The sequence below is a fragment of the Phyllopteryx taeniolatus genome, chromosome 7 (genome assembly GCF_024500385.1).
Source record: "Phyllopteryx taeniolatus isolate TA_2022b chromosome 7, UOR_Ptae_1.2, whole genome shotgun sequence".
Lineage (NCBI taxonomy): Eukaryota > Metazoa > Chordata > Actinopteri > Syngnathiformes > Syngnathidae > Phyllopteryx > Phyllopteryx taeniolatus.
Window position 1 is genome coordinate 13297949 of NC_084508.1, and position 26026 is coordinate 13323974.

At 40.8% G+C, this 26026-nt stretch overlaps 1 protein-coding gene across 2 annotated transcripts; it reads right to left on the reverse strand.

Moving 5' to 3' along the window:
- Nucleotides 1–296: 296 nt before the first annotated feature.
- cbarpb (CACN subunit beta associated regulatory protein b) lies at nucleotides 297–25386 on the reverse strand. 2 transcript variants are annotated; one of them, XM_061780019.1, is made up of 10 exons: nucleotides 25268–25386; nucleotides 14226–14298; nucleotides 13744–13895; nucleotides 8339–8400; nucleotides 7759–7921; nucleotides 7061–7232; nucleotides 6563–6706; nucleotides 4704–4941; nucleotides 3640–3802; nucleotides 297–3316 (listed from the first exon to the last, which is right to left on the reverse strand). In XM_061780019.1, the coding sequence occupies exons 2-10, from the start codon at nucleotides 14271–14273 to the stop codon at nucleotides 1849–1851; spliced, it is 2610 nt and encodes an 869-aa protein (XP_061636003.1). In that variant the 5' UTR covers nucleotides 14274–14298; nucleotides 25268–25386; the 3' UTR covers nucleotides 297–1848. The 2 variants fall into 2 exon arrangements, with proteins under 2 accessions (XP_061636003.1, XP_061636004.1); XM_061780020.1 differs by lacking the exon at nucleotides 25268–25386 and adding an exon at nucleotides 21124–21311.
- Nucleotides 25387–26026: the final 640 nt, after the last annotated feature.

Consider the following 26026-nt stretch of genomic DNA (forward strand, 5'->3'; position numbering starts at 1 on the left):
CCAATTTATCAGCATTATCAAAACCAAAATGGTATTTTTTACGTTTTAGTACCAACATGCTAAAACTTCACTCTAAGGGGACTTTATCCTTCAAAACTGAACTGCAGATGTACTGCGATGCAACAAGCTTGCAAGGGAAAGGAGGAGACACGAGACAAGGGCTTCCCCTCTGCTGCTATGATTTATATTCAACACCACGCTCTGCAGTCTCCCCTCGCTACGCATGAGGCAGGAACCCCGGGGAATTATGTTCCGTCATCAAAACAAGCATATAATGAAGCAAATAGATCTTGGAGTAAAACAAAACAAATTTTAATACTGGCTATTGGGTGTATTTTAAGTTGGCAGGCATCCACTCTGCTGTCAACTTCCTCAAGAGCAGCCGAGGATATACACACAATGTCTGATTCAAGGCAAATAAAGCCTTTTCTGTTGCACCTCATGCACAAGAAGTCATGCCTTTCATAAAAAACAAACAAAAAAAAAAAAAAACGTAAACATCCGTGAGCGCGAACCTTTTAGCTCACTGCTATCACGAAAATGCAAACATCTACAACAGACTGGACTGGACTGGACCTACAGCTCATGTTAAGTGTTGTCCACAGTCCTTTGTAGTTTGGAGATGGATTGCCATGTCTAGTGCGTTCACTCTCAAAGCACATACAAAAATATATTTAGCTAGTCATGAATAACAACATTGAAGCAGATTCTGGGAGAAAGTGTATGGAGGTTTGCAAACTACATTGTTCTTCTACCTGAAACAACACCGTGTCTGGAAAATGATGCAAAATTTTCCAATGAGCTCTAATAGAAGAAATACTAGTAGCTAACTACCCAAAGAAAGTGTCAGTGTTGTCTAATGCAACTGATACTTGTGACTCGTGTCTGTTTACATACAGTTAAGTACAAAGCCAGTCAAAGAATGTGAGAGTCCCAACAGATGATCAGGCAAAGCAGCGACCTAACAACTAACTTAATCTGAAACTCCTGGCAGGTTTCGGTGCATCCTGAAAGATCTTCTATATTTGGGTCTAAGAAAGTCAACACATTTTTTTTAACAGTAGGATTGAAACAACTCCCACTGTTGCATAAAAACGACAAATTGTATATAAATAATGATAAAATAAATTAATCTGTAATAGTATTTTTTTTTTTAGACAGTAGATTAGTCTACACTTGTACCACTTGACTTGCCACACAGCGGACCAGCGACACCAGTCCATAACATAACATTTCACACTAGAAAAAAAGAACAGAAAACAAAAGATTAATGTTCAACTTAGTCATTACCTTTGACTCTCCAAATTGTTTCAGCAGTGACCTGAAAAATGACAAAAATAAGTCCCTTGAACTACTACCAAGCGGTACAGTTTGATTAATTTTGGTATCATGGTTAATTATTATTATTTTTACATATCTTCCCTCAAAAGTTGTAAAGGGGACAAAAAAAAATGTTTTAGTGAGAGTATGGCATTGTTCAATAGTGGTAGGGTGGAGCTACACATACCACTGTCAGTTGATTGTTTCACAGATGCTTGTCACTTCTGTGTTACAACGGAAGACAAAAAAAGGTACCATTCAAAAAACTGTCATGCATAAAAATGTTCTTGTTTGGATATGACATAAGAACCAGACTTTCTAATTGTGGTTAACACTGTTGCATTTGAACCATGTCAATCCAAATAAGGGTTGACCATTGCCAAAAGTATCTTTGCAAACCAAACCTAACTGTACCGCCTGATTGGTTGGTTGATCTAATTTAAAATTCATTGTGAATCATCAGAACTGAGGCTAAACATTGTTGATGTGTATGAGCAGCTATAGGGTCAACCATAAAGACAAGTGGAGCTACACTGGACTATGGTCTGGAGAAGCATGAGTTGCCGTCACTGTCAAACACTCGGTCGCTGTGTCCTTGGTCCTTCGAAGGCCTGTATATAGCCTTTCGTCTAGGTTAGTGGTCAGTTTGTCCGTGAGCTCTGCCGTGATGGTTTGTGGGCCATAGGAGGAGTCGGGTGGCTGAAGGGGCGACCGCTCATCTAAATGTTCTAGGGGGTGTCCGGGTGGTTTGCTGTCCTCTTGAGGCTCTGGATGTTCAGTCTTCCCTTCATCTTTCTCAGAGATGGATCGTTGAGGATATGGTGATGATATCTTGTCTTCGGTGGAACCTTGCTCTATGTCCTTCCCTGCAACCTTGCTAGTTGTAGTGTCTATCTTTGGATTTTCGGGAGTACTACAGTCACTGGTCTCCTCGTCAGGTGTGCTGACAATGCGGGGAAGCATGCTATGGTAGCTTGTCTCCATAGGGCAGTTAACACTGTCACCCCTCCGTAGTGGAGTTCGTTGTCTCTCAAAAGAGGAATGGAAGTGTCTGACACCAGGGTCGCTCCACTGCTTGTGCCGCTGCCACTGCTTTCGAAGGTGGATTCGGGACCGGTGCTTCTTTAGCGGCATCTCCTGCTGGTCAAACTGGGGGTCATGTCGGAGAAACTCATGGAAGAGCGCATCAGTTTTCTCATCGATGCTGTAGTCTCTCTGATGAAGGGTTGGAGGTTGAGTGGATGGTTGTGAAGCCTCCCGAGGGGTGATCATCTGGCCATATGGAAACTGGCTCTGTGGACTGACACCAGTTTCTATGTAAACTCCTCCACTGGCGCCGAGCAATTGCTCATCGTCTGGCTCCTCCTCATAGAGGTGAGACTCAAAGCTCTCACCGATCGTGCCAGATCTCCCTGCCTTGGTGAAGTGGTGCCTCTTCTCATGGGCTGTTCTCTCCTTCGGGCTGCTGCTTCCAAACATCCGCAAATCTTCAGGACCACGAGATGGGGCCTCTATTGATGCGTAGCCACTATCCATTTGCAGCAATTTCCGAGTACATGTTTCCCCATCTCTCCCGCCACGCTCAGATTCAGTACTTTGTTGTTTCCTACTTCTTACACCTTTTGCACCCAATGTCTTATCCCTGTACACCATAAACTCTTTGTCATCCTCTGCACCTTCTGTTTCATCACCTAAATCCTGGGAATAGCAGCTGGTGAGTTCTTCTCTTTCTTTTTCTGTACACACACTGTCAGCATCGCTGCAGACAGAGTTCCTATCATTATTGCTGCTTTGGTCAGAGGCAGCATATTGTTCCAGTGATGCACGTAAGGTCCAAATGTCTCTGTAAAGTGTCTGGGGATCCTGGAGGGCAAGAGGCTCAGAGCTTTCCCTTGTCCCCAGGGAAAGCCCTTCATCTTGGGGATTAGGGGACAGGCCAATCACCCCTGGTCCAGTTTGGCTGCAGGTGGGCTCGACCATCACCTCTACCTCTACCCTGTGGTTTCACACAGGTAAAGTAGAAAAGGAGACACGCAAAATGACAGTGTCAGAACATTACTACGAATATCACATTTATTGGCGACACGGCTGTTTTCACAGGGCACGGAATGATTGTCATGACTTGCAATGGCTGCTGTGGCATGTCCTTACACTTATCTTAGCTCAGTACCACAGTATTTAGTGTCTTGTTCATATCTATGGAAGCCTGAGGAAGAAGTGTGACACAGAGCCTGAAACAGATTATCGCTGAACCTTTTTGACGAAATGATTGCAAAGCAAAGCAGTGGACAGGATGAATGGCAAGGGAATTAAAGATACCTGCCGAGGGAAGGGGGTGGTGCAGATGGAGGTGGACAATAGGTGATGTCTTGGGTGCGGGCGATGTACTGGATGAGGTCAATGTGGTGCGTGTCATTGTCGTCCTGGTCCATGCTCTCGCTGGCAGCCCGCTGACGCTGGAACTGCCTTCTCTTTGGTGAGCCTGACTCACAGTAAACATTCAAGACATTAGAAGAAGTTAAGAAAGTTTGGTGACAGCAGGCTGGGAAATGATATTTAATTCTGATTAAATCTACCATCAGCTGTTAAGGAGTATGAAGGGAGATTTTGGGATCATCTTTGGAGTCTTGGTATGATGGAAAAACTGATCCTGCATTAGGTAGGGTGTGCGTGTGTATGTGTGATTGCATGGAGGATTCATTCAGGAGCTTAAATTGACTTGGAACAACCACATTTTGAGTCACCAAGCCATCTGTCCTGTGTCTTTGTGCATATCCAAACAGTCAGAGCAGCCAGGAAGCCTCTCACAGTTTATTACTGTAGCACCTGTGTTAATTTTTGTCTTACACCAAAATACCTAAGCCAAACATCATTGCATGCTGTGGCTCAAAAATAAATTCTGAGCACAAAATCAGAGGACAAATATCAGCGCTGTGTTGGAGTCATGTGATCAAAATATGGAAGGAATAGAATATTATTATTATTATTATTATTATTATGTCACATTGTGACATATTATGTCACCAGGAATATAATAACGGAAATAAGCTTATTCAATCATGATGCTTTGCCTCGCTGATTTCAGCAATAAGAAACACTACCGTTGGCTTTTTGGGTATGGATATTTTGGATTTGGTCATCACGTAATGTGTCAAAGTCATATTAAGGATTTTGTTGCTCTTCAATTTGCAGCAAAATGACCAAGGGATTTGAATGGATAACGCATCTCTAAGCAAGCCTTTGTACTTCAACAGCACATGCCTTTCTGAAAAGGTATTCACTAGTAATTACAAAAGAGCTTTGAGGATTGTGCTACTTTTCCTGTTCCCCAAGACATATTAAGATGAGTTTTACAGGAATCCACTCAATGGAGTGTCTGTTACCTCTCATGTCCAGACTTGAAGCCCTCTGGCTGCTGTCCAGCTTCCATTTCTTGATCTTGAAATAGGGACTGGCCCCCTCCAGGCTTGCGTGGCGCCGCAGTTTGGTGAAGAACTGCTGTACTGGACCTTGGCCACCTGCATCACTGTTCGCAGGCAGGACAGTGCTGGTGGGAGTGGTCCCTCCTCCTGTGCTAACGCTGCAGCCTCGGCCCCGAGGCCCTGCTGCGATCATCTCCATCTGAACAGATGAAGAGCTGCAATTGCAGTCTCTGACCACCTACTGTTTTCCCACAGTAGCTCTTACAGATACACGTCCATATACCGTTGAAACCAGATGTTTATATACACTATGTAAAAAGATACACTTTTTTTTCATCTCACTGGCTGACATTAAATCAGCCTAAATTTTCCTGTCTTAAGTCAATTAAAATGGCAAAATTAATTATTTCTTTTTGCTAAATGCCAGAATAATAGTAGGATTTTTTTTAGACAATTTTTCATTACTTTCTTCCAAGTAAGTTTATATACATTTCATTAACATTTGGTACCATTGCCGATAAACTGTATGACTTGGGTCAAATGTTTTGAATATCCTCCCACAAGTTTCTCACAATAGTGGGCAGGAGTTTTTGATTTATTTGATAAATAATTTTATTTTGTTGTTGCACAGTGTTAGCAAACAATACAGCACAATACAATACAATGGTCCCTTCATTTCAACAACCAAAAGGGAATGGGCAGAGGCAAAAGCTGTTTCTTTGGGCCCATCCAATTTTGCCCCATTCCTCCTGACAGAACTGGTGTAAGTGAGCCGAGTTTGTAGGCCACCTTGCTCGCACATGACTTTTCAGGTCTGCCCATAATTTTCAATAGGCTTGAGATCAGGGCTTTGCGATGGCCACTCCAAAACACTGACTTTGTTATCCTTAAGCCACTTTGTAACCAGTTTGGCAGTATGCGTCGGGTCATTCTCCATTTGCTCCCAAGCTTTAACTTCCTGGCTGATGTCTTGCGGTGTTACTTCAGTATTTCCACATAATGTTCTTTCCTCATAATGCCATCTATTTTGTGAAGAGCATCAGTCCCTCCTGTAGCAAAACAACCCAACAACCTGATGCTGCCACCCCTATATTTCAAAGTTGGGATGGTGTTCTCAGGCTTGCAAGCTTCACTCTTTTTCCTTCAAACATAACAATGCTCATTATGGCGAAATGGTTAAATTTTAGTTTCGTCAGGACATGTCTCCAAAAATTAAGGTCTTTGTCCCTGGCTTTTTTTTTATGTTTCTTTCGAAGCAATGGCTTCTTCCTGGCAAAGTGGCCTTTCAGCCCATATCGGTACAATAGTCGTTTCACTGTTTATAATTACAAACTTTTACCACATTGAGCCAGCATCTTGTGCAATTCCACAATTCTCTTCCTTGACATCTTGGCTCTTTTTTTTTTTACTTTCCCATGAAGTTACACAAAGAAGCAGTGTGTTTCAGATGCGCCTAGATCAAATACATCCACAGGTTTGTTTCTAATTAACTCAAATGTCAATAAACCTGTCAAAAGCTGCTATAGAAATGACATCATCATCATCTGGGTTTTCCCAAAATGATTAAAGGCATAGTAATCTTACTGTATGTAAGCTTCTGACATCGAAAAAAATAATAAAAAATTGCCTAACAAAATCTTTCTCATTATTCTGGCAGTTAGCAAATCGAAATAATTTTGGTAATCCTAATTGACTTAAAACAGGAAATGTTTAGTCTGATTTCTTTTCAGACAGTGAGAATTTTTTTTATTTTTATATAGTGCATGTAAACATCTGGTTTCAACGGTATATGCAGAATAAAATAATTGGAGGTAACTTACAGAGCCTCCATTTGTCTTAGCAGCAGTATTTGCATGAAAGCTGGTGTCCACAACAGTTGAGTTGAGGGTGTCTCCGGGGAGAGCACAGCTGGCACTGGGGCTCAAGCTGGTCAGTGCAGTTTGCGGTAGGGGACACAGCATTGGCTGCAGGGATTGCAAACACACTGTGAGTATTTTTTATATTAACAATTGCATCAGAAAATGAATAATCAGACTGGGCTGGCAACCACAAAGCACCATTACTGTATTTTTCCCAACACCACCTATGAGTGAATATCAAATCCAGACTCGCTCCCCTCCCAGGCAGCTAGCTCCAGTGATTAAACATGAGGAGCTAAAAAGGAAATCAGTGCATCCAGCCAAAAATGGAAGAGCTGGAGTCTATTCCATGTCTAGTTTTAGTTTGTGTTCTTGTTCCAACTGAAGTGACTGATGTTCACCACTGGCGCAGGTCAAGAGCGATGCAACAGGGCTAATGTAACCAGTCGGGAGTGTCACCTGGAAGATGGAGAGCGCCGACTTGGCGACAGGGCGCGTTGTCATGGCGATGGTATTCTCCGCCGAGTCACATTCATGGATGGTGACTATCTTGAGCGCTGGCGGCGGAATGTGAAGGTGCGTGAGCCGGGCGTTCTTTAGGTGGTGAAAGTCCCCCTCGGTCAAAGTGTATCTGAAAGTTTAAGTGGGGAAGAAAAAAATCAGATATAAGCGTAGAGCATAACCCCATATTGATCAACCAGTGGAGTTCGGCTAAGGCTAGTATGGCACACACTTTTTGTTGTATTTTCACTGAAGGTGTGAAGAGTACCAAAATACAGTTACTGTGCCACACTATACCACTTATTGGCACTCTAGAGTGGAGTGGTATGATACGGTAGTAGTAGGGTGGAGCAATCCACTGCTGCTGATTGGGCTTTAAAGGGGACATATTCTGTGCTTATATACAATTGGGACTCTGGACTCATCTAGTGTGAAATTAAACAACCAAGGAAAATTTCAGTTATCTGCCTATTACTGAAAATGTGCCAGAGCAAGCCGTTCTGCACTTCTTTTACGTAACAGTGGGACTCATTTACATAATAATTGAGTCTGACCCAAATGGGGACAAAAGCTATCCAAAATGGATTAATAGATGGATGTGACCCAGCATTGACCACCTTCATGCACGCAAGATCCTGTGTGTATTTCTCTCTGACCTGCGACCCTTCTCCTGGGCCTTCTTGCCGTGATCGAAGAGCGCCGCCTCGTTGAAGGAAACTCGACGGCCCGTGGTTCCCGTGGAGAGGAATCGCTCTGTCTCCTGGTCGTGGGAGCTGGCCATTGACAGGCACTCAGACTCATCCACCCTGATGGTGATTTCTACACAAATTAAGAAAAGTTGCAATTATGCCCAAGCAATTGCAGTTGTTTTATCATTTTACAGAAGGGAACCATCTGATATATTGGTTGCTGACTGGTGAAACTCCTCCATAAAAAATGCCTGAGAAAAGCAGTTTCATGCTGCCTTTTATTAAATCCTTTTCTGCAGAGACAGAGTGTATTCAGTGGTCCGCAGAGTATCAGAATGCGTTCTCGGCATCGTGTGAGCGCTTTAAGCAACTTGCTCGAAAAACTGCTGTTTTTTAAATGTAATAGATTAGACATTGTGCTGACATGATAAAAGCATCACTGTGCCCTGCATCTTTCTTCCATCACTTCTCCCTCTATCAATCAAACTACGCGCCCCTACACACTCACACACACACCTATACACACGCACACACCGCCCACGCTTACCATGGGTGGGCTGAGACTCCTCCGTGTACGTAGCGTTGGTTTTCTCTGCATCATCGCTGCCGCTGCGGCACAAAAAACATTAAAATGCATTACATTGTTCTGTCTTGTTTAACATCAAGCCAAAGGGCCAAAGACAGGAGCTGATGCTTCAGAAGGCTGTTTAAAAAATGACTTCAAGACTAAATCATGTCAGTCAGAATGTCCTTTATCAGCTGGCACTTGCACTTGCGCATGTCTATCCACGACTCATGTTGCATTGAATTGTAATTTGCCTTCATTCGTTTATTTATGTGGCACAAAAAACAAACAAACCTAAGGAAATTTTAGCCAGTCAGAAACCTGAAGAAAGTCACTTCCGGAAAAGACACAACAATGAAAATGACTCCTCGACAATGACGGTATCATAATTGAAAACAATGAAATATTTTGCCAAAACTATGCAGCGATGGCGCCATAATCAACATCTGGATACATCACGATAAGGCTTGCCTTTCAAAGAAATTATCTCTTGTGTGTGCTTTGCAGTTTTCTTTGGCTTTTGTGGCTTTCTCGCGACAAGTGGTGTTAATTGGAGAATAGTGGGCCAAGAAAAATATACACTAGAATCAGCAGACTCTCATTCACAGCAGTAAAACTACTCATACTGTATAGCAAACTGTATGCCTCATCACACTAGAGTTAAGGTAGAGTGTTTTAAGTTTGTGGTTAACTTCTTTTTACATTTGAATGACAAGAATCTCAAAAAATTAGATGATGAGTAAGATTTGTGATGAAAAGTGAAAGCTTTCAAGATTTAAGGTAAGACTGATGGTGTACTAGTGGTTAGCATCTGGGAACTGGGTTTGAATCTTGGCTCCGGCCTTTAGTTTATATGTACTCCCGGTGCTTGCGATGGACATTAGGTTCATTGAAGACTCTAAATTTTCCATAGCTGTGAATGTTAATGGTTATTTGTTTACAGTGGATATAAAAAGTCTACACACCAGTGACTTTAAATGCCAGTTTTTTTTATACAAAATTCATCCATCCATTTTCTGAGCCTCTTCTCCTCACTAGGGTCACGGGAGTACTGGAGCCTATCCCAGCTATCTTCGGACAGGAGGCGGGGTACACCCTGAACTGGTTGCCAGACAATCGCAGGGCACACATAAACAAACAACCATTCACACTCACATTCACACCTATGGGCAATTTAGATTCTTCAATCAACCTACCACGCATGTTTTTGGGATGTGGGAGGAAACCGGAGTGCCCAGAGAAAACCCACGCAGGCACGGGGATAACATGAAACTCCACACAGGTGGGGCCAGGGATTGAACCCCGGTCCTCAGAACTGTGAGGCAGACGCTCTAACCAGTCGTACACCGTCCTGCTATATATAACTCAAAACTTTAAATGCAACAAATAACATTTACAACTCAAATGAAATAAAATCATAGAGAAAGTAAAAAAATTATTCAACTAATGTGCTTGCACAACTGTGCACACCCTTCCTTAAAAGGGGATGTGGCTGTGTTACTGTGATTTGTTTGGCTGAATTTGAATGTGATTGTTTAATTCTGAACATAGCCACATCCCCAGTAATAAGAGGGTGTGCACATTTGTGCAACCACATTATCTCAGTTTTCTTTTTTCTTTCCAATTGACTTCTACAGATTATAGGTCACATCAACGGTGGGAAAAAAGTTTTAAACCTGGCATTTGAACACGGTGTCGACTTTTTATATCCCCCGTATACGTTCCCTGTGATTGCCTCTTGCCCAAAGTCAGCTGGAACAGGCTCCAGTTCACCTGCCATCTATGCTATATATTTCTATATATATTTTACATCTATAGATATATTTATGACACACTCAAAATGGTACCTTAAAATGCTCCCATACAGAACAGATTATATTTGTTATATTTGCTATTTCCTATAAGAAAAATTATTTGGACAACAAATTAGAGGTTGATCAGAGTCTCGGAATGGATTGTGCTCAACTTTATAGGTTCTACTTTAAGTTTACCACATGTTTAACACAAAATAAAACAATAATGAAGAGCGCCATAGAAAGGGGCACAAAATAGTTTTCCATGGACATAATATATGTAAAAATCCAAATGTTAGTGTGGCACAATAAAATCAACAGACTTCAGTCACATACACTGTATCTGGTTAAACATCTTTTTGCTTGCCTTGCTCCATCCAAGTGAAATCCCTGCACTGCCATTTACTTTATGAGGAAGAGAAAAGAGGATGAAATCCGCTTCCAGTCATTTCCCGCCATTGGATTTCTTGGTGCAGAGCTATGAGCTTCATGCATGTGGGTGTGTATGTGTGCCATCCCAAATCTCAGCTTCCTCTTGTCTTTCATTTCCTGTGTGGCTCCCACAGTTTTCATGTCAGTGTGTATGTGTGTGTGTGGAGTCTCCACACGCACACAGAGCAGCGAGGGGTGGGATGAGTGTGTGTGTGTGTGTGTGTGTGGGGGGGGGGGGGGGGGGGGGGGGGCGGGGGTGAGATTAATCACCACCGATGGCTGCGATGAAATCTCATTACATTCGTCATTTGAACCAGTCTGGATGATTGTGCGCTGCTCTCACCCACCAAAGCCCTCCTTGCCTTTTGGCAGCTCCTGCTCTCATATTTCTTTTCAAGTGCGGGCGATGATATGTGCTGCTGTAAAATAAATAAATTAATGAATAAAATCTCCACCTAAATGTAAATAACAGACATTCATAACAACTGACTGCTGCTTTACTGCGCATGTCTGCTTGTGAGGTATTCACACTAAAGACACTTTTGGGACTTTGCACACCGGATTTTTGTGCAGGATGCTTCATAAGCAATTCCAATGAGCCTCATCTATTATGTAAGTAGATATTTAATAAAGGTGCTGTCTCTAAGAAAGCACTTGCATGTGAAGCAGTTAAACATGATGAAAGTGTGGCAGTATCTCACCTGAGCAAGCAGATATGGCTGTGATAAAAATAAGTTTTTCTTATTTTGGATTTTATACAGTGGTAGTACAGTGGTACCTTGACTTACAAGTTTAATTCTTTCTGTGACAAAGCCCTTAACTCAATTTACTTGCATATCAAATAAAATGTACTCCTGAAATGCCACTCATCCATTACAAGTATAATTAGTGTACATACTGTAGTATTCATGTGTTATGTATGCCTTTAAAGGTTAATGTGTGTCTTTAAGGGGTGTGGCCGAGTGAGTGATTTCAGCATCTCGCTGTCCTTTCTCTGCTGTGTGAAGTAGCGGAACCCTCAGCTTCAAATTACCAAGGAATCAGCATCGTGAACATGACCTTATGTATGCAAATGTTTTAAAGAGAAAAGAAATGATTGTGGGCCCACGAGTTCTGCCTAGCAACAAGGGGGAAGAATTCAAGCAATTCTGTTTCTCTTCGTTGCTGTACCTGCTAATTAAATCACATTTTGTTGTGACGTTGAACAATGCGGAATGTACAGTAGACCTCCATTTTTGGTGTTTTGTGTGAGGCGCACATGCTCGAGGGTGCTACAGGACTTCACGAGTGGCGCAGCAACTTGAGAGAAAAAAAAAAGGTACGGTATATTTTTTAACCTGCTAAGATAATAAAGATATTTCTTAATGGATCAAGCAGAAACTATCGCCATAAAATGTGTCAATTAACATACAATTTTGAGATGAGCGCGTGTATATTGTAATTATAGAAATTCTCTGACAGTTGAAGTTTTGGCATTTGCACAATAACCTATTTGCCAATTTTTTTTTTTTTTACTGTATCCTCCATTATTCACTCGTAAATGTAAAAAGGTGGGGTTTTTTCGGGGCAAAATATTGTCAACAGTTTGTATGATATTTATTGTACTGTAGTGTCTCTGTGGCGTTTAATTGAGACAACGATGGTTACTGACAGCCGTTAACATGCCTAAGGTCGCCATTCAAAAAATTAACAGCTGCAGCTTTCACCCTACAGTCTCAAAAACATTAGGAAAAACTTGTAGCTTGCTCTTTTTTTTCAAAAGAGGAATTCAAACAACAACAGGACTGCAGTTCTTAATGTGCAAACACAAACACACAGCTGTAATTCGCATTCAGTCTCCGACATTGATTACTTTGCATTCCTCGCAGCTCTGGCTGACTATATTAACAACTAATTTTATGTTCTCTATTCTTATATTTCAAAATAAAAAAATTCCATATTATGATTCTATAGCGTTTTAACTAAAGCGTTCTGATGCAAATAATAATTTTCCTCATCCATTTTCACAATTATGTATTACAAAAGAACTACATTCGCTATCATTTACTATCATTTCGCTAGCATGTCCCTGAACGCACCCCATGCACTCACATGGCTGCCACCTGACTGCCTAATGTAAACATGAATGGCGGCTGCACTAAACCGGTTGCCAAATACGGCGCTTATCACCCAACAAATGAAGGCTGCGTATTGTGTTCAGTCAGGTTTTCTCTTGGAAGTCCACAAACACATGCACACCATACAACACTAGGGACTGTTTCAGATGTGGGTTTTTTTTAACCATCTTAAAGGTTAGAAATGTCACTTCATATAAAATTTGTTTACTTTTGGCCAAGGATGAATGAGGGTTTGGAATATACAGTGCAATCTCAGTTTTTGTGACTCAGCCATTTCAAAAAGTTAACTTTTTTTTTGAAAGAGTACAGCCAAATATTTCCAACACGAAATAATGGAAATCCAGTGAATCTATTACAGATACCCAAAAATCTTAACCAAAAAATTATTGTTATAGAGAATAACTACCGTTTGACATACAGAAAACAATGTAACATAAATATAAATGACTCATGAAATGAGAGGAAGGAGTTGAGGTTATTGTTTGGAAGTGGAATCTGCCATTTTTGTACTTTGCTATGAGTTCTTCCTTGAATTCTATTGTGTTTCTTGCCTTATTTATTATCACTAGGAACTTTTCTTGGCCCCACGGTGGCTTGTTGAAGAGTCACACCCAATAAATAAGCACAACAAACTTTCACAATGCTTCAGATGAACATGCTGGGTGATGCTCACTCAACAACAAAACACTCAATAAAGTTGTGCATGCACTTGGGAAGCTTTGTGTGGGTGCTCGATTCCAGGAAATTAGTGGTTGAGTCACGCCGGCAGGCGGAAGACTTTGATGTAGACCATTTTCAACTAAACAAAAACAGAGTGGATGTACGAGAATTTGTGACATCGAAAACCGAATCGTATGAAAACTTGAACATGCAAAAACTTAGGTTCCACTGTGCTTTAAAGTAATTCGATACGTTTTTCATCAAGTCCCACCAGTAAGGTCACCATTTTTTCCACTATAAACAAATTATATTGTGGAACCCTAATTGATGCCTGACAATGACAAGCATCGCCCGATCTCCAAAATAAAATCTTTCATTTTCATACCTGTCGCAGCATTGATCTCCTCCCCGGCAGCAGCGGCGGCAGGTGATGAGGAGGATGGAGGCGAAGATCAATGTCCCTACCAGGAAAATGGACAGGATCACCAGGAGAAGCACGTATCCATCTTGCTGCTCCTCCGCCTCGAGCGGTACCTCCTGACATATGATTAGATAAGATTAGCTCGATAGATAGATAGATAGATAGATAGATAGATAGATAGATAGATAGATAGATAGATAGATAGATAGATAGATAGATAGATAGATAGATAGATAGATAGATAGATAGATAGATAGATAGATAGATAGATAGATAGATAGATTGTACATCATCATCATCTTGCCTCTCTGTGAGGGGAAATGAAACTTTGGATTGGATCACTGATTTACTAATTCCGGATCCAGGTCAGGAAGTTGTTTATTAACGAGGGCAATGGACGCACTAAACGTACAAACACAGAAAGGTTGACATATGGCCAGACTTACAGTAGAGTTTTCTGGCAGGATGTTCCAGACGGTAGACTCATAGCTCATGGTCCAGGCCAACTATGGAGTCCCCCTGGGAGAGAACACACACAGAGGCAATGGCTTACTGGAGTAACAAAAGTCAACGCAGAACAGACAGGCGGCTGCCTTTTATCTCCACTCAGTACCCACAATCCATTGCTTGCATTAAATCAAGTAAACAATCGGAAGTCTAACGAGAGATGACAGTTAAACGTACAGCAAATGCACGTGAATGCTGAGAGCCGGCGTTGACGATCCAAGTGGAAGTACAGTAAGAAATGAACTGAGGACTATAACGCTGCTCAGTGCGTCAGAGCAATCTGAGCGGACGGGTTCAGTAAGCGCTTTAAGGCGATGCCATTTTCAGTCCATGATCTTCTTGACCTTCTATGTAGAAATGAACCACATAAGGATGTGAGTAATAATCAAATAGTCGATTAATTGATTGTAAAGAATTTGATCGATTGAGTGGAATTGATTGTTAACAATAATAATAAATGTATCTATGATGACATACAGATGATATTATTTTATTGGCTGAATCTGAGTTCAATCTATAGAATATGTTACCGGTAAATAGAGTATATTTAATGCGTGGTTATATTTAATAAATGGAGACTGGCTATTAATCAGACCAAATCACAAATAATGCATTTCAGAACAAAAAATATGGAAAGAAGCAGTCAGTTATTTCATTTAGGTTCAGTTGCCTTAGAAGAGTGGTGTCAAACATACGGCTCGACCTGCTTGGGGTTACAATCCGGCCCGCAGGATGAATTTGAAAATGGAAAAAATATAAAAGACATTGTGGTGGTGGGACTAAGGATAATTTTGAGAATTGTTATGCTCTTGGGGGGAAAAAAACGGAATGGTAATGTTTCCTATGTCTTCATAAGTTGATTACATTTTAATGTGCAATACAACAATTTTTTTGTTGCAAATGCCTGTAACATAATGGTTTGTGCCTTAAAATACGCTCAGTGTAATCAACTGTTATGTACACACGTAGATGACAAACTCAAGCAAAATATTATCAAGGAATTTGAAGTTGTTTTGAAAAATGATTGGAAAAAAAAAATTAGGAAATATAAAAATGTATGTAGATGTATTTGTTTTGCATTCAAACAACAACAAAAGCGTATGGTTATTTTATTATTTATTTACAATTATTTATTATTATTATTTTATTTTATATATCAGGTCCTGCCCAATTGACATCAAATTAGGCTTTAGGTGGCCCCTGAACTACAATAACTTTGACACCCCTGCCTTACAATATGATGATGTATAAAAATAATTAGGCTTCATTCTCTATGAATTTGTTTTGACGTTGGAACAGGGACCATTGCTAATTTTGCTCGGAGAGGTTTGTTATCAGTAATGAACAAACTCAAAGTATGTAAGGAGCTTGATTGGTCTACATATACTCTATTGTACAACGCTTGTGTTTCACCAATTGTAATTTATGCTGCTGGGGTGTGGGGCACCCAAGAACACAAAGCAATAGATGCCAAACAGAAGAGAGGTATTAGGTTCCTTCTGGGGGTACATAGATTTGCTCCAATTCCAGCAATTCAAGGAGATATGGGCTGGGTCCCTGGGTCTATCCCAAAGGAAACGACTGGTTAAAATGACAGAGGGTAGAATCAATAAGAAAGTCTTTAAGTGGCGCAAATTAGATGATTCTCACTGGACCAAAGAGATTTTCTTAATTTTTGAAATAGTGCATATACAATATATTTACAGGAATAATTTGTGTTGTAACATCTATTCTGCCAGAAACAAGCTTCTTCAAACTAAAGAAGCTTGTCTCCAAAATATTTTGTTAAAACCCAAAATGAAAACGTATATGCTGTTCAAGGAAACAGCATATTTCGTTTATCTAGAAATCAAAGATCTTTGGTTGCTCAGTTGAAGTCTGGTACTCTCTCTCTGGCCATTGAAAATGGTCGATTCAATAATATCCACAAGCCTAATAGATTGTGAGAGATGTGTGACTTGAATGTGATGGAAAAGATCATCTGTTATGCTCCCAGTTGGTGTTGCTGTGCATTTGGTTTCATTGTCTTTCAGTTCCCTTGGTGACCGTTGGTGGGCGGAGATGGCTGAGACGCACCTGCAAGCTATTGCAATGTGTAGAGTTGAAAGCCCAGCAGCGGGGGAATGGAGTTGTGAGATTATTGCTTCTGCCTACTGCCATTGCAATTTCGTATTTCTAGTATTCCGAGTTTCCAGTCGCCTGTCCTCGGTTCAGTGGTACGTCCGTAGTCCTGTGTTATTTTTACATGAGTACAGTTTTTCCGTTGTACAACCCCAATTCCAATGAAGTTGGGACATTGTGTTAAACATAAATAAAAACAGAATACAATTATTTTCAAATCACGTTCAACCTATATTTAATTGAATACGGCACAAAGACAAGACAGCAGGAGTGCTGTCTACAGCTAAACGTTTCTAAAACTGTAGGCATGTATTTCACTAAAACAAATAGAGTATCACCTGACCCCGACATACTTGTTAATGGAGAAAAAATGCAAATTGTCAGCCAATACAAATATCTTGGGTTAATAATAGATTCACAGCTTTCCTTTAAAGCCCATATTGACAAATTGTGTAAAAATATCAAATTAAACCTCGCAAATTTTCGTGCAATTCGGAATGAAATGTCAACTGAAGCTGCAAAAATTTACCTGCATTCGATGATTCTTAGTCACTTTAACTATTGCATAACCAGTTGGTCCCAGGCTGGTCAGAATGCAAAAAAACCATTGGAAGTTTTGTACAAACAAGTAATTAAAGTGATGGATAAAAAACCAAGGCACTATCATCACTGTGCAATTTTAAAAAAATACAGTCTTTTAAACTGGGACCGTCTTCACATATTTGCAGATTTAAATTTGATTTATAAAGTACTGCATGATTTGGCCCCAGCTCCTCTGGCTGAGTTCATCAGCCAAAGAAACAGCTCTGAGCGTGTCACTCGAGGCTCTGTCAGAGGTGACTGTCTCATTCCTCTGCGCAGGAGCACTTTCAGTAAGTCAGCCTGGTCAGTGAGGAGCGCTGGTGAGTGGAACTCAGTACCTAAGGAGGTTAAACTGCTTACAACATACAAGGCCTTCACAAAAAAACTGAAAATGTGGCTAGTTAAGTTATAGCTGCCAACACTAAAAGACAAGTATGTTATGTTGTCTTTTTGTTATGATCAAAAAAATTATGGTTTTATTCTCTCTTAATAGTATAGTTTGATTATGTATCCTGTATTATATTGTCTTGTAGATGTATTTTACTGCTTTTTTACATCATGGCCAGGGGACTACAGATGAAAACTAGCCTTCTGGCTAATTCTGGCTTTTTTAACCATGAATACTTCATGTGTTTTATGAAATTGCATTGTCCCCTTTCAAAAAATAAACTGAAACTGAAACTAAAGATATTTAATGTTCAAACTGATAAACTTTATTGTTTTTAGCAAATAATCATTAACTTAGAATTTTATGGCTGCAACACGTTCAAAAACAGCTGGGACAGGGTCATGTTTACCACTGTGTTACATCACCTTTTCTTTTAATATCATTCAATAAACGTTTGGGAACTGAGGACACTAATTGTTGAAGCTTTGTACGTGGAATTATTTCCCATTCTTGCTTGATGTACAGCGTCAGCTGTTCAACAGTCCGGGGTCTCCGTTGTCGTATTTTACGCTTCATAATGCGCCACACATTTTCAATGGGAGACAGGCCTGGACTGCAGGCAGGCCAATCTAGTACCCGCACTCTTTTACTACGAAGCCACGCTGTTGTAACGCGTGCAGGATGTGGTTTGGCATTGTCTTGCTGAAATAAGCAGGGGCGTCCATGAAAAAGACGTTGCTTGGATGGCAGCGTATGTTTCTCCAAAACCTGTATTTACCTTTCAGCATTAATGGTGCCTTCACAGATGTGTAAGTTACCCATGCCATTGGCACTAACACAGCCCCAGACCATCACAGATGCTGGCTTTTGAACTTTGCGTCCATAACAGTCCGGATGGTTCTTTTCCTCTTTGGCCCGGAGGACACAACGTCCACAATTTCCAAAAACTATTTGAAATGTGGACACGTCGGACCACAGAACACTTTTCCACTTTGCTACAGTCCATCTTAGATGAGCTCGGGCCCAGAGAAGCCGGCGGCGTTTCTGGGTGTTGTTGATAAATGGCTTTTGCTTTGCATAGTAGAGTTTCAAGTTGCACTTACGGATGTAGCGCCGAACTGTATTTACTGACATTGGTTTTCTGACGTGTTCCTGAGCCCATGTGCTGATATCCTTTACACATTGATATCGGTTTTTAATGCAGTGCCGCCTGAGGGATCGAAGGTCACGGGCATTCAATGTTGGTTTTCGGCCTTGCCGCTTACATGCAGTGATTTCTCCAGATTCTCTGAAGCTTTTGATGATATTATGGACCGTAGATGATGAAATCCCTAAATTCCTTGCAAAAATTCCTTCAGGGAAGCTCCTTTTATACCCAATCATGGCACCCACCTGTTCCCAATTAGCCTGTTTACCTGTGGGATGTTCCAAACAGGTGTTTGATGAGCATTCCTCAACTTTCTCAGTCTTTTTTGCCACCTGTCCCAGGTTTTTTGGAACGTGTTGCAGCCATAAAATAATAAGTTAATGATTAATTGCTGAAAACAATCAAGTTTATCAGTTTGAACATTAAATATCTGGTCTTTGTAGTGTATTCAATTAAATATAGGTTGAACATGATTTGCAAATCATTGTATTCTCTTTTTATTTATGTTCAACACAACGTCCCAACTTCATTGGAATTGGGGTTGTAGTTTGCCAAGATCCTTGTGTAGGATTTATTGTTTATCAGGTGACTCTTTTCCGCTGCGGCTCCATCCACCAGTTTAGTTAGTTTAGTTTATTATTGTTTGATGTAACTCTCCTCATGACATACCTTTCTCGTTACTTTTGTTTGTACTTTTGTATTGTTTGTATCCACGTTTATTGTGTGTATTTTGTTTATTGAAATACTATATTTATTCTTACTCTTCTTATTGCTTGTTGTCTGCCTTGGGATCCTTTACCAATTACACACACACTCTTGACAGAATCTAATTTTCACTTATAGTGTGCATTATAATGATGATCTAAGAGAAGGTCTATTTAATAATACTATACAAAATAACCCTGATAGTATGTTCTATTGGTCAGATGAGGAAAAGATTAAGTGGCTGTTTGATTTTGATATTTTTGAATGGAAGATTTTATTTCTAAAGCTTGGAAAAGAAGACCTGGGCAATATAAGCCCTCAGTAACTTCGATGAATTATACAATCGGAGGGAGCTCACTTCCAGTGTCCCTAAATGTCAAAATGTTGTGGATTAATGTTGCTATAAGGTGAATTAATGTCGTTATGTTGTAGCAATTGCATCTCTGTTGTGTATTAGAGTTGATGTGTTGTGGTTTTATTGTGTTTTGTAGTGGCATTTGCAATTATTGTGTCCTGTATCCCACTAGAATAGTTCCACCCTTGCCTTGAGCAAATCTCAATATCCATCCATTTTCCGTACCTGTCTCAGCCACCGTAACTTCAGACATTTTTGCAGCGCTTTGAACTGGGGAAAAAAATTTTTTTTAACTAGATTATTCTAGTGCAGTGTTTCTCAACCTGCATTGAGTACATATTTTCCATGAGAAAAACCTCACGGCACACCCATCCATCCATCCATTTTCTGAACCGCTTATCCTCACCGTGCTCGAGCCTATCCCAACTGACTCTGTGTGAGAGGCAGGGTACACCCTGAACTGGTCGCCAGCCAATTTCAGGCCACATATAAAAATAAAAATAAAACATTCGCACTCACATTGACACCTATGGGCAATTTAGAGTTTTCAATTAACCTACCATGTATGTTTTGGGGATGTGGGAGGAAACCAGGGGAGAACATGCTAACTCCACAGAAGCGAGGCTGGATTTGAACCCGGGTCCTCAAAACTGTGTGGTGGACGTGCTAACCAGTCGGTCGCCGTGCTGGCATACCCCCAGATGAAAATGTCCCAAAAATTATTAATATAATGATGAGCTTTTCTAAATGTACTCAGTATAAACGCTGGGTTTACGTTCTATGAATGCCAACAGTTGGATACACGGGTTAACTGTACCTTCTGCCATCTAGTGGAAGGGAATTCAATTATTTTGCCTGTGACCATATGTGGTTTACGTAGATAAAGACACTATTTGTCGCAAATGAATAGTAATTTTCAGACCAAGTAAGCAGCACACTGATCAAGCAGATATCGCTGAGATATCGCTTTTATGGCACACTAATGTGACAAAGTGCTGTGATTGGTAATCACAGTTCTAGAGTAAACTTGGACTGTCTGTCTCTGCAGCATGAGCACTTCAATCATTCCAAAATAACACTTCTAAAATTGTACAGTGTATGCCCAATTTAAATCACACATTTTACTCTGTGATGAATTTTATTCTGTTGCCTACTGGTGGTAATATAATACGTGTTTAAAAATAAACAAGAGCAAGCATGGATGCTGCAGCAATCCTTTGCAAAATCCCAACTGTGAGCAGATACAAGTGTGCCCCTCACGTGCTGCTCATGCATGTGTTTAATCCTCAGCCAAAAACAGAAAGGCAAAGCATCTGAGCTGTGTAAATCAGCCAGCACTCCAGCACATCAACTCGGTAGAATGTCTAACTAGCTCCCATCACAGACACGCAAGCTCTTGCCACTAATCAGAAGCTGAGGTCCACTGCTGCTTGCTGCTGCTATGTCTTGACTCCTCCAGATCATGGCCATTAATCCTGTTACTGCAGCATCAAATGCATGCCCCCAACACACACAAACACACACAAACTGGATACTCACCACAGCATGGAAGAAGCAACATGCCCACCACTCACTGCAGCAACTTGAGCACCAGAGCCTGTAAACATAACCCTATGCTCGCAGCCTGTCTAATCCTCCTGCTTGCTTCCAGTGTATTACCCCTGATGGAGGGCAGTGCGAAGGAGCAGCAATAGCATCGGAAGCAGCAGCTCTGGACGTGTTTGTGTGTGTGTGTAGGTGTGTGTGTGTGTAGGTGTGTGTGTCTGGCTTGAGAGAATCCGCCTACGTCCAAGTAAGATGAACGCCCCCCCCCCCGCCCCCCCCCCCCCATCCTCCCTCAGCAGCGGCCCAGTGGCCTCGAAGAAACAGACAGCGTGGCGGCACGGTTGAGAGAAAAAACAAAGCCGCAGAATGGTCGCTTAAATGTCAAGTTGGCCATTACGTGAGGAAATACATGAGCGATAACAGCCAGGCACAACAGAATGCATTACTCGTTTTATAACATTGTGTCTGGCATGGTAGCATGTGAAACGTGTTTATCACGTTTGCCTCGCAGTTCTTAGGTTCAGGGTTCTAATCACGGCTCAGGCTTTCCTTTGTGGACTTTGCATGTCCTTTTGTGTTTTGTCCAGGTACTCTGGTTTCCTCAAATGTTCCAAAAACATGCACGTCAGGTTCATTGAAGACTAAATCATGGGTGTACAAGCAATTATATTTTAGTTATTTTGAGAAACTGCTACTCAAAGCTTTCTGTTAAAGGTTAGAAAGCAAATAGTTTTGGAGTTTTCATGATTTTTGGGGTGGCTCGCAGCCCTGTATCCCACTAGAATAGTTCCGCCCTTGCCTTTCGCCGATCTCAATATGCATCCATTTTCCGTACCGCTCCTCCTCACTAGGGTCACGGGCGTGCTGCCGCTCAGCTAACTCTGGGGGAGAGGCGGGGTACACCCTGAACTGGTCGCCAGTCAGGCACATATAGACAAACAGTCATTCGCACTCACATTCACACCTATGGGCAATTTAGTCTTGTGCCATGCATGTTTTTAGGATGTGGGATGAAACCCGAGTTCCAGGAAAAACCCATGCAGGCACGTGGAGAACATGGAAACTCCACACAGGCGAGGCTGGATTTGAACCGGATTCCTCAGAATTGTTAGGTAGATGTGCTAACCAGTTGTCCAACCGTGCCGCCCGGATCTCAATATTCTGAACCAAAACAAGTAGTAAGCTGGCAATCTTTAAAGCAGTGTTTACTTGAGGATCACAATTAATCATTATTGTGATATATTCATAAATTTAGACCTTGATACAGCAGAAAGTGGAGAAAAACATTTTTGCTTCTGAAAATGAACTATACCAGAGGTATTATAAATGTAAATTTTGTTATTACTTTCGTTGTAAATAGTTTCTTTGCATATCCATAAAAGCTCTATATAAAACCAATTTGTTATCAGTACCCAGTTAGCAAACATACGTCGCACTGACGTCGGCCATTAGGAGGGCATGTCGGGCGGCAGTCGCTAACGTCTGATAAGCATTGGCCGAAAAGTATGTATTACCCAGCTTCTTTAAAAATCTCAGCAAGGTCTGTTTTGCATCAGCTGGGCTGGCTAATCACATGTTGTGTGGGCGGGAATTTACCAGGCAGCGGCTGTACAATTGTGCACAGCTGTATTGATTACATCACCAGCACACCGTTCGCCATCAGCATTTTTCAGGTAATTTATCATTTCACTTAAACTGGTAGAGAATGAAGTAATGAAGTTGTGTGTTACTGTAGGAACAAACTGAGTTTGCCAGGTTGCCAGCTTTACATACGTGTTAAAGGTAGGGATGGAGAAACAGAGGCTTTCTGAAACAATGAATCACTTGGAGACACTTGGCGTAAAATGATACACTGCTTCGAAGCATTTGATTTGACACACTTAAAAAGAGCGCTATCTGTTGGCTAATCTGTGTATTGCTTTTCAAAGGAAGCATTGACAAAGCTTCTTTCACAGCTGACATGTCTCACTGTTACATGTGTTCAATAAAGACCTAGTTGTTTATCATTGTCAGTGTGTTCTTCGGTAGATAAATGCTTCGAAGTGACTATTAATATTATGTGATGTTTCATAGGTGCCTACAGATTGGGAAGTAAATCTGTATTTTACATCAAAACCAAATTTATTTATCAAGCACTTTCATACATTGATCCATGGTGTTAACCAACTCTTTCGAATTAGGTGACTTCAGAGCAGAAGTAAAATGCTTGTGAAACGGATATTGACTGATAGTCGCTGGCGTCTTTCCATCTGAGGCAAATGGGTGATGAACAACTGTTTTATTTTTATATAATTGTTGGTGCATGTCGTGTCTGGCACGCAATTGACTTTCATAATACTTTAGTTTGGTGTGTGTGTGGTACATTCAACTCTAACAGGTGATGTCTCTCAAAACAAATTGGTGTGTTAACATGGACCCAAACAATAACACCAGCTATGACTTAGACACGAGATTTAAATGATGAAACATAGACAATGACTCCCCCCCCCCCCCCCCCTTCTGTAGACTGTCAAATAAGGACTCGGGTGCTGATTTTCTGAAGAGGCTACCCTGGCCGGTGCTCCAGCTTGACTTGATGTAGTGTGGTGGAGGTCATTTTAGATTTAATACCCACGTCTCGGTGACATATTACCAATGAGCAAACGCTCTCTGTGCACCAATGGGCAATGGAACTTATGATGACGGGCCGACATTGGTGGGACGTACTCTATGGCGTCGTAGTTGTCGCACACGGGGGATGTAGGTTTCGAAACCCTCTGACTGTTTCAACACCCTCACCCAATGACGTTGTGGACTGACAAATGTTATTTTTGGGATATACCATGGGCTGCTATAAAATGGGCCGCAAAGGGCCCCCCGGCCAATAGTTTGGACGCCCCAGTCTAAATTATCCATAGGTGTGGATGTGAGTGAATGGTTGTTTGTCTATATGAGCCCTGCGATTGGCTGGTGACCAGTCCAGGTCAGGATAGGCTCCAGCAAATCAGTGGGCCTAATAGGACAAGCACGACCAAAAAATGATGCATGGATGTCTGTGCTGAAGTTCATCTTAATATGTTAATTATCGTCCACTGAAGACAAATAAAAGCCTCCCTCAAATAAACGCCTCCCTTTGTCAATCAAAAGGAAGAAAAAAAATGGTACCAAGTGGACTTATTTCAGGTACAGCATGGAAACGGTCTCTCAGATTAATTAAAGTGTGGGGACTTGTAAACCTGATTTTGCATTATGTGACGATTAGCGTTTAGGTAGACCTTGTGGTCACTCCACAATGTTGTGTGTGACTTCATTGATTCTTACCATTCCACTGCCTTTCTCCATAATAAATGCTTTTTTATTTTGTTTTAACCTTTAGTTTCACTTGTCATACATTGTTATATACTAGTAATATTGTTCATATTATCTAAAAAATGTGTTTGTACAAATAAAGAGCTCTCTCCATCTGCAGTTAAGGGTAATGTTGTTTCATATATAATACAGAGCAGTGACACAATTGCAAAATGATTGGGTGCAAACAAAGTGAGACCTCAGTTAATTATCCCATGCTTAATCAACTGCACTTGTGATTTGCATTTTCTTCGGATTTATCATTGTTTTTGACCATTTAGTAACTAACTTATTTTCACACTTGTGCGACCGTTAAGAACGTTCAAATATATCTTAAATCAGTTGAAAAAGCTTTTTGATGGTGACAGTCCCTGGAAAAGACGCTGTATTTACATTATCATGGGAAAAGAATACTACTAAATAAAGTAAAGATTAAATATTACTGCGGTTACGCTACCTTTTAGTCTTATTTATAATTGTAAAATAATACAAACATATATGATAATAATTTTTTAAAAAAAAACATTGTTTATCGTATTAGATTGTCTGCTATGTTTGCACTCTTTCTAACACAACATTAAAATCTGTATGGTGCAGCCATATTTCAGCAATAGTAATCGATTCCAAGCAAATTAGGTACAATTCAAGAGCGTCGAAGACCCAAGAATGCAGATTCACGACGAAATGCACTTAATCGATGACACGGCGAGGTCTGAATGCATGAATGCGGCGACGAAGACACTCGACATCGAAGGCATTCATCCACAGCAGGCTTCACGAACAAGCGCACGTAGATACACATGGCACTTACCTGCTCTAGCTGCGTGGTCCGGCCAGAGGCGGAGAGGGGCGAACCACGGGAAAATCTGCTGAGATCACTTTTGAATGTGGAGATTTTTCAAAAGGCTTTTAGGTATTTATGAATGGGAGCCCCCTGCGTTTAAGACACGCCCACCGGCCAATCAGATTGGCGTCATCAGTGAGGGAAAGACAAGCGGCACGACGCTTGAGCTATCTATCTATCTATCTATCTATCTATCTATCTATCTATCTATCTATCTATCTATCTAGATCATTTTCCAACATTGGAAGAGTCCCAGAAGGACCCTCAGTTAAGATGCAATTAAAAAAAAATTAAATTAAAAAAAATAAAATTAAAAGTTTCATTATCTGAATTCCAAATCGTACACGTTTAACATCTAACTTAAACTTTTGATGTAAAAAAAAAATCATTACATGGATAAAGCTCATTCGCTATTTTGTCAGTTATTATTATGACATTGAAGTTAACAAACGTCTTTGTCCATGTCATTTCTGGGCCTCCTGTATTTTGAACAGTAATATGGCGCCCTCTCCTGGCAAATATAACTCAACCTGCCATCTATCTACAGTTGACATAAGATATTTACATACGCCACACGAAAAGAGACATATGCTTTTTATTCCCCTCTCATTGTCTGACATCTATCTATCTATCTATCTATCTATCTATCTATCTATCTATCTATCTATCTATCTATCTATCTATCTATCTATCTATCTATCTATCTATCTATCTGTCTGTCTGTCT

Excerpts from the sequence above, each read along its gene's own strand:
- cbarpb (XM_061780019.1), bottom strand. The coding sequence starts at position 14,273 with ATGAGCTATGAGTCTACCGTCTGGAACATCCTGCCAGAAAACTCTACT. Across the intron at positions 8,401-13,743 it reads GGAGATCAATGCTGCGACAG|CGGCAGCGATGATGCAGAGA; the intron begins GTATGAAAATGA and ends TTTGTGCCGCAG. Across the intron at positions 6,707-7,060 it reads CGGCGCTCTCCATCTTCCAG|CCAATGCTGTGTCCCCTACC; the intron begins GTGACACTCCCG and ends CAATCCCTGCAG.